We start from the raw sequence: 16,778 nt of genomic DNA, 5'->3' as shown, positions 1-16,778 counted from the left end.
AGTGGAGAAAGCAGAGAGTCAGGGACATGCTGACCGCCAGCAACAGAACTGGTATTATCCTCTTGTGCCCAAGAGCTCCCCAGAAGATCTCTTCAAGCCTTTTATGAGAGTTAATGATGGATTTTTTTTCAGCAAACTAGAAGGCTCTTCTCATTGCTTGCTCTGAAACTTCTTTTCTACATTTTCAAAAATGAATATGGGCACCACAGACTGTGATGACTCAGCTTGTTATATACCAACTAATGTATTTAAAATTTGAGTTTTTGTCTGGATAAGAGAAAAACACAAAATCTCAGTAGGAGGGGAGCACATTGGTGCTGAAGCTTTGACTCCATTTCATTTTTTTAACTGCGTTCTTGCTTTATTTAAATATAAAGGTCAAAAAGGGCTATTATTACTAATAATATTTACCAGAGCTATAGCTGAGAAGCACAACTTGGAAGGCTCCTCTCCCTCTGGAAGGACTTGCAGGGCTTAACTCAACTGCCCCAAGTCTCAGTGGGAACCTTTGTGTCTGCTCCACGCACATGGTGGGTGGAGCAATGGAAGCCCAGGGCATGCCAAGTCTCTCCCCCATCTGGCATTTCCCAAAAAGCAACTGAGTGAACTGGGTAAGCAGTGGGCTTAGAGGATGCTATTTTTCTGGTAAATCTATTCATGAAGAACGATGAAATAAATTCACTGAGTGGTGTATTTTTTTTTGTCTTCCCGTACTGGCACAACATTGCATTTGCCTGTTTATAGCACCCAAATCTTTCAAGGGCTACAAGGTTATTTTAAATTCAATATTTTGATATTGTTTAAAAAGCAGATCTGTTTTTAATAACAACATGCAGATTGTAAAACAGAGGCTTTCTTCCATTAGGAGAACTAACAGTTCTCTACCCAGTTATTACTACATAGGAGAGAGCTTTCTCACTAGTTCTCACTCTGTATCACTGGGGTTTCTGTCTGCAAGAAATAAACCTTAGCAGAAGCACTGATTCTGCGCATGCATCTGCATGCACATGCAGACATGCAACACTACTGCATGATGCTAAGCCTGCAGCAGAGCCCAGCCACACACTTCCACAAAGACATTCAGCACTGTTGTCCATAAGCCAGAGCATCCTATGGTAAAAACCACTTCAGTTCTGTCTGAGAACACAGCTGGGAAGTAACTGGCAAATGGAGATTTCTCATTAGCCACAGCTGAAAACTGTCATAGACTGAAGTGTAAAGCTAACAGAGTGCAAATAGTGCCATGTGAAAGCCCTAGGTTCAATTCCATGTTTGATCTTTCCCTTCTGCTGCAACCAGTATGAATCTCAATTTCTGGAAAAGTACCAAGTTTAATTTCACAGAGAGAAGGACAATCAAATGATAGACAAAACCTGTTTGGGGACCTTGGTCTGGGTAGGCTTCAAAAATAGCAAATAACAGATTACCTGAAGTGGGAACTAAACTTCCAGCCTCACAAAAATAAATCAGGTGGAACCTCTTGTTTCCGATGCCAGATAAAACATAATGAGCAGAGGAAAATAAGCCTCCAGCAACAGTGCTAGAGGGGGCTTTTCTTACTGCTGGGTAATCTCACACACAAGCACACACACACAGAGTGACCATTTCTGCCAGAGCAACTCCTAGACCTCTCCTCATTATTGCATCCCTTTCTCCTGCTGCCTGAGCTATCGATGATTTTTCCTGTGGGTTTATGGATACCCTTTCAAGGTCGACACAGCTGAAATAGTGATAATTTCATCCCCCAGATCTTCCATAGAGTTTATTCTTCTCATTGCTTCTACTCTTATCACCTCTATCTCTCACTCAAGCCCACAGTTCTCAGCACTCTCTGACTCACAATACTCCTGACATCAAAATATTCAGCCTATATTTTAAGTCCCATATATCCTTGTTCTCTGTAACATAATGAACATCTTCTGTTTATCCACATAACTACATTCTTGGTCAAGCTACCTCACCCTTCATTTACCATTTTGTCTTTCCTTTGGTGACAACAGATGTAACTGTGTCCTTGTGCCAAGGAAAAGTTGCTGCACGATCATTTTCCCAGTCTGTGGCTTTGCTTCCTACACAGCTTCTCACTTCCTGAATGGCAAACTATCATTCTTTGTGTTTTGACTCTTTCACAGCTTACCTCTTCTTCCCAACACAGACATTCAGCATGGTTGTAAACTTTCATCTCCCACTGTATGTCTGGTCTGATTCAATCCATTCAATTCAAACATGATTGGTCTGATTCAATCACCCCCTTGCTAAACTTTCAGATAAGCATTTCCTCACTACTTACTACTGTGCCTTTTGCTACAGAGAATAACTTCCCATTCACAACCATAAAACTACCTGACTTTCCCTCTCAAATGCCTCCAAAACCTTAATACCTACAAATACCCCCTTTAGATCACTACCTACGAAGTCAAAGCTGGACAGCAACGAGGCTGCTGGCATACTGAAACAGTGCTGCTGCTGACAGTGTCCCCCCACTCACCTGTGTCCCTTCTCTCTCATCTCACCCTTAAGCCATGAGCTGTTCTGTGTTTTTGCAGCAGGATGGGAACCCAGCCCCAGGTGGAGGGATCACAGCACCACCGTGCTGCTCCCCTCCCATCCATCACGGGCTAAACCGCACCTGCTCTCATGTTGCTGCCGACTTCCAGGCACCTACTGGGATGCTGGGATTAGCAAACTACAGCCTTGCAAGGCTGATTCACATTGCCACAAGCACAGCCTAAGGAACTCACTGCGCTGCTGCAGAAAGTCATGAGAAAAAAATTACTTCAAAACTTTTTGTCTTCACCTTGGATTTAACTTTACCTGCCTCAGAGGTTGCTTGCTATAGCTAAAACATAAACTACAGAACAAATACACAGTAAACACTGACTGAACTTAGAAATACAGTTCATTTTTTGCACATCTTACTTAGCACCACACTAAATGAAGAACACTTGATATCTAACCCCTGATTTGGAGAGCTCACTTACATGGCGGGGCCATGTAATTAAGCTGACAACCCACAATTTCACACAGAGCAGACAGAAGTCCAAGACTGAAAGAACATGAACACTGAATTACTTTTCAAGAAAGAAACAGGCGCCTTTTTAAATGCAATCTTGAACACTGTTATTAAAAAAATGAGAGCAACATTTTGGAGTAACGAGCAGAGATTACTCATTCCCTTGTTTTACACAAGTTGACTTTTGGCTTTCTGCAGAACACCATTTAACAGAGCACATTACCAAGCTGCTAGCCACTTTTCACAGTGATGCTAAAGCAGGTAAGAGACAATAAGTGGAACTGTTGATGGTTTATATTACTCTATTATGTTAATGTTCACTAAAGTATGCCATAAGCTCTCTCATTACATGTGTATAAACCAATTCTCTGTGGTGTTATTCCTGTGCTAAATGCTATAACTACATAAATCTTGAATTAATGGAGACTTTATAGTTCCTGAAAATGAAGGGTAATTGCTATCTGTTAATGCTGTTGTTGCTATTAAAGGAAGTATATATTTTCAGTAACAATGTTTATGGACCGTGAGCTTCACATCTCAGCTACTGCACAGAGAAGAGACAGTGTAATACAAGTATCAGACTGACTCCCTTTCTCTCCCTCCTCCGTCTCAAAAAGCACAGTATCATTTCCACAGCTTGAGCAAGAAACACTGCGAGCCTCCTACAGCTGCAGAGCCCAAACCAATGTCCTTCACTGAACATACAGTAAAGGAAGCAGGATTTGCATTTCCATCCCTGGGAACGCATGACTTGCTAAGCTTCTCGCTTGGTTAAATGGCTGGACAGCTCACTTTATTAGTTTGGGTATCTTGAACAGTTCTGTGAGAAGCGCATGGTGACAGAATGATAGGTGTGAGAAACTATCATCCCACTTACTTCCTCTGAGATTTCAGCAGTGATGCAGAAGTGAAAGGCTATACTCGGCCAGAGACAGTTCTCAGAAAGTAGATGGGATTGACAAGTCCCCAGCCTTGAGCTCCTCTTCTCTGATTATTAAAAACAGCAGTGCAATGTTTGGAAACACTCACAATCTGCTGTGAAACTGTACCTCGCACTAACGTAATGGCTCCTCTTTCTGATACACTGTACATGTGACTGACTATGCTCAATTCCTTTTCTCCCCTGGAACCCTGCACAAGGAAAAAAACATTGGGAATGTGTTTATATTTTACAACGTAGTGAGGGTAAAACCTTAATTTTACTCTAACGTCTATGTTTGAAAACATTAAGAGCTCAATAGCCCATACACCTTTGAACTAAATAAACAGTGGATAATTACTAGCATGGTACAGAGAGAAGTAGGAGGTGGAAAATTTCAGTTTTGCTTCTAGCTCAGTTGCTGACTCAGTTTGTACTCGTACATGAACTTCTTTTGTCTGCTTTCCTCATGAATTTAATGCAGGCAACACTGACCCACTGTTTATGACTAACAAAAAATGTTATGCAAATCAAAAGTACATTAGTAATTCCTGCCCTGCCCTTCCTTAGTGCCAGTGTGTGTAGGTGTACCTTGAAAAAGCTGGTTCTTGCTGACCAGGCAGCAGAGCAGCATTGCTCTGTAGCAGTGGGGAAAGAAGCAGACACATCACGTAATTTGGGAAGGCTGGTGCTGGGCTGGGCACGATGTTGAATACTCCATCTGGCTGCAATAGCCTGGGAGCATTAGCAGGAGATGCATTTTCCCATCACATGAAGGAGGAAAATGAATGTAGTCCCACAGGACAGTCACACCAAAATTTTTCTAGCTCTTTGTTGCATCAGTCAGGTTGAGTTTTAGACAAACACTGAATGAGTTTCCAGGGGAGTGCAGTATGTCAGGTATCAACAGAGTGAGTCAGGCTCTGTGTTCCCCAATTGGAAGGCAATGCTGCCCTTACATTAGCCCTATGAAAGGTTTGAAGCATCTTCACTTCAGCCCTGGTGAGTTTACATGCCTACACCTTTGCTGACAATAAAAGCAACCCCACTCAATTCCAGAGACTTATTTAATAGGACCGTGTCATGTTTCATGTCTCTGCAGATCAGGCAAGAGATAGAAAGATGATGATCTTGTGCTGCTTTCCTTATGAAGAAAAGAAATGTTATTATTAAGGCAAAGTCACCTTAAGGAGAAGTAGCTAGGAAGTAGGTGAGCCTAGAAGGTCAAATTACAGTTACAGAAATGTAAAGAAATGTCATATTAATGGTAAGGAACGCTATAATAGCCTTTCATTTGCTGTAAAGGACAGCAAGTTACCAGCCAAACACAATGCAGCTTCCTCTGAAGGTAACCTCAGATCCCACATTCTGAAAGCTAATCAATGTTGTTCAGATTTCAATTTCTTCTCTACAAGGTGAAGTCAAACCTAATCTAACAAACGTCAGTCTCAGATGTAATGCCGCTAGCTGGGTCTACCAGTGTAATTTAGATAATCATTAATAGCATAGCTGTATAATAAAACTACATGTCACTTACAACTTCATCTGAGGTTTGACTGGCAGATCTTTAAACAGTTTTCTAAGTGATTGCTTTTACTTCCTTTGATTGGGCAGTCTGAGAAACGTTTTAACCCCATGGTATCTAAGCTTTTAGGGAATAATATTTCACCCTCACCACCCCTGCTGTCAGCTCTGCTGCTGTGTAACCTTGTAAGAAACAGAACTTGGGGAGAGGGGTGGTTTCAGGGAGTGACTTTATACATATATACACATCTAAATTTAAAATAATATAAAATAAATTATGTACAGTTTCTTTCATTCAACACACACAATTTAAATGTTGCTCGTCAATCAAGCCTTCATCTCACACAGCTTTTGCCATACTCCAAGGATATTTAGTATCTGAGGGGATTTTTAAAAGAATAAGTTGAAGAAACCCTGATGTTTCTAAAGTTCTAACAATACTAACAAAAAGCAAAAGACTTAACCAGGAGAAGCTTTCAGAGCAGTCTCTTGAACTCATGGTAACCCCTGATGCAGCCAGGTGTGCTGCTGAGGACACAGGGCTGTCTGAAGTCAGCTTTTACTTGTGTAATGCTGATCCAGGAGAAAACTCTGCACCACAGCTTCTCATGAATGAATGCAGGAGACTGGACAGCCAAAATATAATTGAGGTTTGATGAAGATCTGACCTGAGACTGCCAGGTTTGATCTGCCAGAAGCTGGCAAGGAATACTCAAGTCTTTTATATATTTGATGTTGAAAAGCACGGTACTACTGGTGCTACACAGTGGGACTTGTCTGTTTTCCTTGCAGAGGTGAACAAGAAATTCCCATACACAAACACACCACTACAACCTTTCAATGGCCAACCTCTGTATTCAAAAGAAGGTCAGAAAAATCATTGCTCTGTGATAAATATGCATGCAACATGACAAAACACTCCTTGACAGTTACCACACTGCCTTGGGAGGGCAGGTCCCGTCTTCTAAATTGATTACAAAATCGACATCTTCAAAGATTACTATATATAAAATACTGGCTCCTGACAAGTTATCAGAGGAAACTTCCTCTGAAACAGCGCTAACTCGGGTCTCACCAAATGCTCACATAATAATCAATAAAGACTATTATATTAATGGGACTTGCGTTCCTGTAAATAGAGGCCAGTGAAGATCACAGAGTAGCTGATCTGGTGCTTTTTCATTCAATTGTAGATATTTTTGAATTTGACAAGAAGACTGCAGGAAAACGTTATTTTCAAATTCATTCTTATTTTGACTATCAGGGAATTTCCAAGCACATGAAATAAGAAAATTCAGTCTTACCTTATCGTCAATATCGCTCTCGCTGTCACACTGTGGATTAGAGAGAGAAAAAAGGATTTTGAGAAACACCTTTATGTATAGGGATCTTTTGCATCATCCTCTTAAATCTTTTGGATAGCTGTTTATGATGTTCACAGTTCAATGAAACACACTTCTGATGTTTGCAGTAATGCCTTTTACATTGCTAGCATAAACCAGACAAAGCCAGATCCTCTCTTATACAAATTTATGGTGTACTCTTACTTGGATGGGGGAAGGCAAACTTTAAATAAAAAAGACAATCAGTGATGCATTATAACAACCACCGTAACATGAGGACCACAACAAAAAACATGCCTTTTTGTCATCCCAAATTGTGGAATATATAGTAACAGTTTTGCATTGCTTCACCTTGATAAGCACTTTGTCATTTAACAAGGAAACTGTGAAACTGGCAATCAATTTCTAATTTAATGAGTGGTACCAAGAATAGTAATTAAAATACATCATAAATTCTGGTACATTTTTTAGTTTGAACGAGATCACGATCCCAGGAGGAAGTGTTTACTTAAAGAGTTTTGGAGTGCAATCTCTTTCAAGCTCTGAAAATGAAATGCTCTATTTTCACAGCACAAATGATGGAAAGATAACTTGAGCACTGAACATTTCAGGACATGCACATCTTGCTGGCTGGAGCTTAGAAAGATTTACAGTTGGGAACAGCAGTAAGTTTCTTGGTGTCTGTTATGCTGACAGAGGTGGTCAGTGTGTTCTGTAGCCTTGATGCCCAAAGGGAATTTTCTCCTTCAGCCAACTGCTGATGGGGATGGCCCAGCAGGTCTCTGTAACTGGCAGCACCCTAGAGAGTTCACTGGGTCAGCAAGAGGGGACTCTGCAAGCCAGCAGTGGCAAGCTTCAAATGTGGAAATGGCCATGAGAATGCACATGCTTTGGTGTCCTGAATGTAAAAGAATGATCTGTTTGGTCATTTTGTCCAGATTTCCTCCTGGAGTGGGGAAGGGGAATCTTTCCTGTCACATTCTTTTATCCTCAAGTCACACAGCAGAAATTTCAGCTGCTACATTCTTAGTTTTCTGCTGACTTACGAGAGAATATTTAATCTCTTTTTCTATTTGGCACATGGAATGACTGACTCTAAATACTCAAAGGAACCTTATATTTTTAAAGTCTCTGAAACACACCAAGCACACAAACAGCCCAAATATATTGGAGGAATCTCCCACAGTGCTTCTGCAGTGAAGAGTGCTCAGCTGCCTAACTCACACCTAATTCCCATTTTACTAGAGTGAAATGTTTGGTTTATGGAATCTTTTTTTCTATAGTCTTGTCTAAGCAGAACTCTTTTTCTTTCAAAAGGAAACCATTTTACACTGCCCCACATGATCCACAGCAAGCTTTCCACAGAGAAATCCAACTGTTTAGTAGCATGTGCACAGATCTAATTGTATGTGCAACCATTCTGGAAAAGAAAGAACCTGAAGAGAAATGGAAGAAGTAATAGGACACTGCCTTGTGGGGGCAAGGAGCTGTGGGTGGGGAAGTTCTGTAGGAAAAACCAGTGTTAATACCAGCAAAGCACACAAAGTCCCAGCCAATTGCTTTCTAGTAGGCAAGAACATCAGATGTCTTTAGTAAATACCTTGCCAAAAGCCATTTATGCCTTTTTTGTGACTTTTATTCTGTCACTGACCTTTATGGAAATTATGATACAAAACACAGTTTCCGTTTTTTTCACAAACTAGAAGTAAAATCAGTCCTGATAAATCCTCATGAGCAGCCATCTGCTAACCTCCCCAAACCCGTGTCACGCAACCACAAACAATTAAAAGTGCTTGCTCTGGGCTTGGAATGGGACTAATTGTCCATCACAGTGAGACATGCTGAAACAGGTTTGCTGGGCAAAGGCTGCCCCAGTACCTGCTGCATTTGTGCTTGCTCAAGACAACGATAACTCACACTGACAGAGCAACACATTCATCAAACTGAGGTGGGGGGTGGGTGAAGATGCAGTCACAGCAGTCCACTTCTTATTATTTACATGCTCCTGAGAAACACTGGCTGAGTGGAGGGAAACCTTTCACCTCCACCCAGGGGGAGCTCGAATCAAGCCCTAATGCTACAGGGACTGTGCATTCCCCCAAATTATCGGCATAATGGAGTGCGTCACAAAGACCTTGTTATTTTACCCTTTAAAGCCTGTCTATGTGAAATTATCCGAGGTTACTATTTTAATCTTGGTGCTCACTCAACATGAGCACTTGTATTTTTGAGGCAGCATATTTTGATGATGTGATTCATCGTTCAGACTAAAGCATGTTACAGTAGAATTACACCTATCGCAAGAACGGCATAAAAATAAGTTAGCACACTCAGCCATGGGTTTCTTCAACTGGTATGCTTAGGTAATATGAACACAAATTTTAATTCTAACAGGGGCTTAAAAATTATACACTGCAGTAAAAAAAAATAACCAAATAAATTAAACTTCGAAATCCACTGACTAGAAAGCATTCAAAATTATCACTAAATCTCAGATGCTTTCGCTTATTGAATCCAGGTTTAATAGAACCTCAGTACTGTAAACATTACCAAATTTAGCTTAAAAATATTTGAGATATAAACAACATTTTTAACTTTAGTAACCATTATTATTCAAATACAAGGTAGTATTTTAGTCTTCTCTGTTTTTGTAACAAAACTCATCTTCCTATTTCTTAGTGCATTATGACGTTAAAAAGAAAAGAGGAGAGGGTTTTCCTGTTGAAAACATATTTGACCTCCAAAACTTGTGTATCTATAGTGAGGATAAAACCCTCTTACAGATGGTTTATGGTACTAAAGGTGCAGAATTACTTTATTTAGATGCCTAATTTTGCTTTGTACCAATATGCAACTTTGTCTCATGTAGATAAGTGAAAGTTGCAAAAAGCCAGTGAACCATCAAATCCACATGCTAGATTTTATAAACAGACAAATGAAGCAAACATCTGCTCTCTGAGGATACATTTTTCCCCATTCAGGATCTGTAAAGACTTCATAATTAATTGCTTTTAAAATGGAAAAGACAGCAAAGAATTTTGTTTCGTTTTAGCTTGCATCTTCCTTACTTCAATCATGATTGCATCAGTCTTGAAATTGCAGAAGACAGCAGGGCTGTGGACACAAATCCACATTTGAATGTGGCTCTGTGTGGACACAGAGCCTTCTGTGAAGCTGTGATTGCAAGATGAGTGGTTTAAAAACTGCATTTTTGGCAGAGAGTTGCCTAATTTCTCGTTTGCCTTGTGAAGCAAGTCCTCTGCCCCCTCTGCAGATATGTAGGATCACTCATACACAACCTGTCCCTCCGCATTGGTTCCTGGTACCTGGCTTTAAACCACCAAAATACTTATCTTAATCCATGTGAGAATGCTCCAAACTGGCCTACAGGATGAGAGATGGTGGGGAAGAATTAACACATTGATATATATAAAATTTGGGCTTCTGCTTAACATACGAGAAAACAAAAACTTGAAACTCGTGGCTACCAACCTATGCTAACCTCCCACCGACTCCTGGAAAAAATACAACCAGCTTTGGTGGAAAAGGCCCTAAGCTTCAGAATTCCCACAGGTTTTCTTTGTTTTATGCAAAAGGAACAGGCTCCCACACTTGCATCAAGAAACAGGAACCCAGAGGCTGCTGAATGAGCAACAGCACAGAAAAACCAACAACAGCAAAACCAAACGGGCCCAGACAGAGCTGCAAAAAGCAGAACCACTGCTGACCCCTGTCCCTTCCCTTGGCTGGGTGTGTGTGTGTCGAAAACCTCCGGTTTCGAGGGGCTGGTTCAGTTTTTGTGGGAACAGCCTTCAGCCTCCACACGCCTGCTCTCCTCCAGCCTCCTCCTCCTCCTCACCTCCGCCCCCGCAGAGCCCCGGCTCAGCACAGACACTGAGGCAGGGACCTGCATCGCTGGGATGTGGAAATGAATGATGGAGTCACAGGAGAAACTTTGGTTTGGCCACAGAGGATTTTCTGTGTCTTAAAAGCCAACTTATCCCGTGTGAGGAGGAGGAGGAGGCCTTGCTGCGCCCCGCGAAGACCAAGGCCACCACCCGGCCAGCCTCACCTCCCACGCTGCTGTTGTTGAGGGACAAAAGCCCTTGTCAAAACAAAAAAAAAGTTAAAGAAAATGTGGAGAATGGCAACTGTTGAAAGCAACGGGGGCTCATTGAAAGACAAAAGCTTCAATTACCTGGATTTTTCTAAAGGCCTGTTAACACTCCTGGTCTATAAGCAGGACTGTAAACAGCCATTGTACCGGGTTCATAAAGGCTCCTAAAGGGATTATTCACTGAGTTGTGCCAATTGCCTCTCAATTCCACCAAGAATGTTTGCAAAGTCGACCCCTAATTGTGCAGCTTTTTGGAAAGCTTTTTTGGAAAAAAAATTTCTTGCAGTGACAGATTCCAGTCAGAACGAAGCCTCCCATGAGGTGAGGTTCAGCAGGAACAACACAAAACTCAGGAATCACAGACAGAGCATCCATGTGTGTAGACTGGGCCTTGTGGCTTCTCATTTTTTTGATGCCTGGGGTGAAATCTCACTTTTCAAGACCCCTCTCCATCATGGCTTTCCCATCAGTCACGGAGCTGTGATACATTCCATCACCTGCTTCTACAAACTGCCTCAAGAGGGGACAAAGATGAACTTATGGCTACTGTAAAACAGGCAACAGCATATTTGGCAAAGAACCTTCTCTTACCTTTAGACTGGCATCGAGCTCCTTACAACCTGTATTAAAACTGTACGATGATTCTTGTTGTTTTCTGGTCAGTTTAGGAATCAGAAGTACATCCTTTGATTCTTTTCTCACCCACAATGTTTTAACTACTACATCATCCAGCCTTGCTTCACATGATAAAAACACTACATTGATTAACTGGCATCACATAGTCATGTAAACTATCTCATACCAAGAGATGAAAACAAACCCAACCAAGTCTCCTAAGACTGCGACAAGATTGGCAATATCTGGATGTGATGTCATGATGGGTGCAGGGAAATATGGTTATTTCAAATGGAACCACTTCCTCCAAGCTTTTGAGAAGTCACCTCAGCTTATCCACACAAACATGGTTATCTCCTACTTCACCCAAACCCAGTGGTTTGATTTAGATTGTGCCTACACAGTCCCAAGGTTGTGGGCCCTGTGGTGCCAGACACCGTACAGCACAGGAATTACAGGTTCCTGCCCAGACAGCTGAGAGAAAGGCTTGCTTTTTCCTCTCCACATAAACACACATACCTATAGATATTATTTATATTATGATTAAGCAGAGGGTGATAGACATCTAAGCTAGCCATGCGAAGAAACAGATCCCAGCCTGGAGGGACATGTAATCTAACCAGTCTACCTGCAACTAGAACTGTCTGGGGAAGTGCAAGGCTGAGAAAACAGGAGGCAAAAATATTAAATATAGTGCCTATAACATTACAATGAAAGCTGTCAGGGTAGAATACGTATGCAGAAAGTTGCACAGAATATATGAACAGTATAGACACCTATGCAGCCTGCACACCCACTCCACAGCCATGTTACTGCTATCTTATTATTTCCAACCATATTTAGTTACTGAATTTTCTTTTAATAGCAAGTACTAAGCTCAAATCCTGGGTTGTTAATGTTTCTTTTAAAGGAAGGAGTAAATTCAAGCCTATTTTTAAGAGCCCTCCCTTCTCCATGCCCTCTGAGCTAACTTCCCAGGAGCAGTGGCAGCGCGTATGGATGCGCGCCTGTGTGTGCAGGGGAGGGTGTTGTTTCCTATTAAGTCTGGCATCAGATTCATGTCTGCAGGGGCTTGCTTAAGATGATAGGAAGAGAGAGTTTTATCATGAGCCAGACTGACAGAAAAGCTTGCTAATGGGACTTGAGGCATACACAGGAAAGAAAGTGCCAAAACATTAAGCTACCGCCAAGTGTCAGAGGGCCACTGATTTATTGCAGCAATTTTGCCACTGTGTCCTTTATAAGGTCCCACAAGTCCTTCCTCCTGGCAAGAAGCTGTGAGCTGCTGCAGCTCAGGGAGAAGTTTAGATCCAGAGCACAGAAAGTGTCCAAGCAAAAGGCGGGGGCCGGGGGGAGGACGGAAATCGAATGTTGACTTGAACTTGCCCCAGGCAGCAGAGTCCTCTTAGCTCCACTGCCTCCCTGACAGCTTGATGAAATGAGTCAGGGCCTCCCCATGGCTAGACCAGCTCAGGCTTCCAAGTGCCGGGGTAGAGCTGTAAGAAACAGATTGAGCCTCAGGGCAGCAATTTTTTTTTTTTCCCTTTCTCTCCTCAGCATTTGGCTGGGGGAAGGGGGAGGTTATGAGCACTACAGATGTATAGGCTGAGCCTTTGTCTGCAGAGGGGGAGGGCGAGGGGGAGAGAGAAGAACAGCAAGAGAGTATTAGCTATGGCAGCCGAGAATAGCCCAGAGCACTATAACTAATTTTGAGGGGCAGTGATGCATTGTACGGGCTATGTGCTGTTTGGTCTGAGGGGGCCCCTGTTGTGAAGCAGCAATCAAGAGGACATTTTGTTAAGTGACCAACAGCTGTCATCTGCAAGCCCAGAGTGGGGAAGGAAAGAGCAAGGGGAAGGGAAAAGGGGAAAAAGAAAAAAAGAAAAAAGAGCATTTGTCCCTTGGAGGCAGAGCACATTAATCCACCAATCTGCCACAGCTTTAACTCTGAACGTGCTCGGTGCCTCCAAAGACTCGAGCTCCACTCCATCAGCCACCCTGAGAGATGGGCACCTCTCGCCCTGCTCCAGCCTGCCGGATGCAGGGAGCTTCTCTACCTCTGTGGCTTGAGAAACCGACGCTAAAAATACTGTTTAAGTCTCTTTTCATTCCATAAAATTGAGTTGATCTGCTGCAGCTTAGGGTCAATCCCTCAAGGACTGTTTTTCCCCCCTTCCCTTTTCCATAGCACTCATAAATTAATCAGGAAGACCCTGACTAAGTCATTTCATGCTGTACAACATAAAAGAAAGTCCCCTGATGATCCATGCAAGGATCTATTAAAAGCGGGAGGAGGGAGGGAGGAAGGGTTAGGGAAGAGGGAGAAAAGGGAGGGGGGAAAGGAAAAAATCTCAACCTTTTTGATATTTTAGGATAAAAGCTGGAGGACTTTGTTATGAATTCTAGCCAACATCAAAACACCTTAAATAATTCAAAGAACATGTTAAAGGGAAGAAACTGAATGTTGCTCTGATGTTCAGTTGATGCAACGCAGAATATTACCCAAAACAGCACAGCCTGTTAAGGGAGACAGCAGCCTTGAGCATTTCAGTTCTTTAGAAAAATGTCAGAACCTGTAAAAATCATAATTTCCAGCAACTTTTTTTTTTTTTTTTTTTTTTTTTTTTCCATGATATAAACTCAGCGAGACTGAAATGTAGGTTTCTGACAAGCTGTTAACAAGACAACTTTAGAAATCTGTCTGGAGCTCTCAGGGAGATGGGCTGCCATTTCACTGCTTCGAAGAAGTTCATGACATGACAAGCAAAAATCAGGGAACAGAGACCTAAAAACCACGGTGTAATTTTCATTTGCTTCTGTCGTGAAAGAATTCAAGCAGAAATATTAGAAGGCTACACAACTAAAAAAGCCAGGAACTGGAAAATCATTGCTGTGGCTTGACAAGCACATCTTTTATGCTGAAAATGGTTTCTTTATTATTATACCTATACACAGGAAAGCACTTTGGAGAAAAAGGGATGATCACAAATTATTCCTTGATATCTGCAAAATAAGATCTATAGCTGCCTACTTTCCAGCCAAGTCTAAAAATGACCTAGTTCAAAGGAGAGTGACCAAACCATCTTGAAAAAGCTGTAAGAGCCACCAGATTTCTCTTCATTTCCCACATCCATGCCCTTCCCCCCATAGGAGAGGTAAAAAAGATCTTTCCATACTGCAGTCTTTTACTGGAGCCTCCACAGATGAATGTTGCTACCTAAATGCTTAATAAAGACACATTCATTAAAAATAGAGAGGTCAGCATCCAATGCCATCTACACACCAGAGTTTGGTGGCACACTCAGGAGAGGCTTTCTGGCTGGTTTACCATATCATAACTCCTACTTCAGGCCTTAATATACAGTAGAATGCTTTGCCGTAGTTTTGGGATGATTTAATGATGCTCTTTCCAGAATCAATCTATTCTACTCAATGGTCAGAAAAAAATCTATCTATCTATCTATCTATCTATCTATCTATCTATCTATCTATCTATCTATCTATCTATCTCCACATAACACACCTCTTTCAATATATACTCTCTCTCACTTTCACTATTTGGACTCATTCTAAGTATTTAATGGTAGGCTGATGTAGCTGTCTGGAAGTCAATTTACTGACTGTGACTGACTCATTGTATTTATGGTTGCAGAATCTCAGCACCCTTGGGAAAGCTTGGGAAGCCCAACATACAATTTTATGCTTAATTTCAGCCCGTATTTGCCAAGAAAGAGAGTGATCAGACAATGCAGGAGGTAATTTTCACTTGTACTGTCTATGATTACACCAAAGGGTAATGTGAATTATGGACCACACTTAGCCCAGCATTGGCAGGGATCACACAAATAATGAACTGAAGCTTTTTCACCTCTTTCCCATGTCTCCTTGTTTCCCATACACCTCCACTGGTGCACCCACAGCAACACTTGAGTAATTGAAAGAACAGCGCACGCAAAGTTGAATGGTTGACACTGAATTTCACCGATTTACAAAATAGAGGAAACTGTCAAGAAAAGGGATGCAGTCTGCTTCTCTTCTGAAGTGCACACAAGCTCTTTTCACTCTTCCCTCGCCTGGGCATTGTGTCACCTGTCACTCATTTTCTTTTCATTAGACAGACAGTCTTGGAGACATAACAGGAGCTGTATTTGGGTTTTCACTAAGGAACCAGAGAAACACCCATTACTTTCTAATTCTCTTGTTTTAAGCTATGACTAACACCATGTGCTTGCAAGTGACATCTTGCCTTGCTTCCCTTTACCACAAACCTCCTGGCTCAGTTACCTGGACCCCTGCCCCAGCTGCTTTGGTCCCTCCTCACGCTCTTCTGGGGGGAGCAGAAACCGAGATGGGATTTGCAGTGACTCACTGCACAGAGCAACTCTAATTTTGTTTAATGCAAGGATGCCTAGATTATATGGCCAACAGAAGAAAAATGGCTTAAAGCCATTATTTATAACAATGAGAGGCTGCTGCTATTTGGAGAGGGGGTTATAAGCTTTCTCTAAAATTAAGGAGTTCAGGACTTAATATGGATATAGTCAAAAGCCACTTTAACCATAATGATCTGTCTAGTAATTCCCCATTTACTATAAACATCAGTTTTCTTCTATTTGGATTGCAAATCTAGTCCATTACCATGTCCATGTCACTGTGGAGTCACCAAAAACTATTGGGCCAGTACAAAACAACAGAATTTGTTAAAGTACCCTCCCTCTAATGGAAAGCATCTAGCTATTCTCAGCCTTGTGACTCCATGGTGTGTGACTGTGTTTGGGAGCTCCATTTACATATTTATTTAGTAGAGAACATGCATGGCTGTCTTCCCTCCGTGCAGAACCATTATGAGCTGCAGGAAGCTGTTAGAGAGGATTTCAGCACAGAATTCAGGAGGAAAAGCATTTCCAAATACCTCCCTATCCTGCTTAATGACAGCCACCCTCCGGAATCAGGGTGATGGATTTCTGGTTATCAAACTTGCTGTGGTTTCCTACAGCTCATTCACGTGAATGTTTATTTTATTTCATTTATACATTTAATTTGTTTATGTACATATTTACACACACACAGTTTTTCTTGTGTTGCCAACTTCATTTCCTCCTTATTTTCCCTTTAAATCCAAGTGGAGCAGCAACAAAAGAACACACCAGGTTATGCATGAAGACATCCATCTGAGAGCCCTAAAGTTCCCCCCCAGGTATATTACAGCTTTTCACATTCAAATTCAAGCTGAAGGCCCAAAAATGA

General features: G+C 41.7%; 1 protein-coding gene across 19 annotated transcripts in view; it reads right to left on the bottom strand.

The window, feature by feature from the left end:
• FBRSL1 (fibrosin like 1) overlaps positions 1-16,778 on the bottom strand; it is a 502,426-nt gene that overhangs the window by 163,809 nt on the left and 321,839 nt on the right. For all 19 annotated transcript variants that reach the window (XM_014253901.2, XM_014253908.2, XM_014253906.2 and 16 more), the window contains one exon: positions 6,761-6,790. In XM_014253901.2, the coding sequence (XP_014109376.2) occupies positions 6,761-6,790 (30 nt within the window). The remainder of the gene's footprint in view (positions 1-6,760; positions 6,791-16,778) is intronic.

The sequence above is a fragment of the Pseudopodoces humilis genome, chromosome 20 (genome assembly GCF_049639895.1).
Source record: "Pseudopodoces humilis isolate 2021_Gansu_Grassland_sample_001 chromosome 20, ASM4963989v1, whole genome shotgun sequence".
NCBI classification, from domain to species: Eukaryota; Metazoa; Chordata; class Aves; order Passeriformes; family Paridae; genus Pseudopodoces; species Pseudopodoces humilis.
The sequence above is the reverse complement of the archived record's forward strand: the minus strand, read 5'-3'. Positions and strand labels throughout refer to the sequence as shown.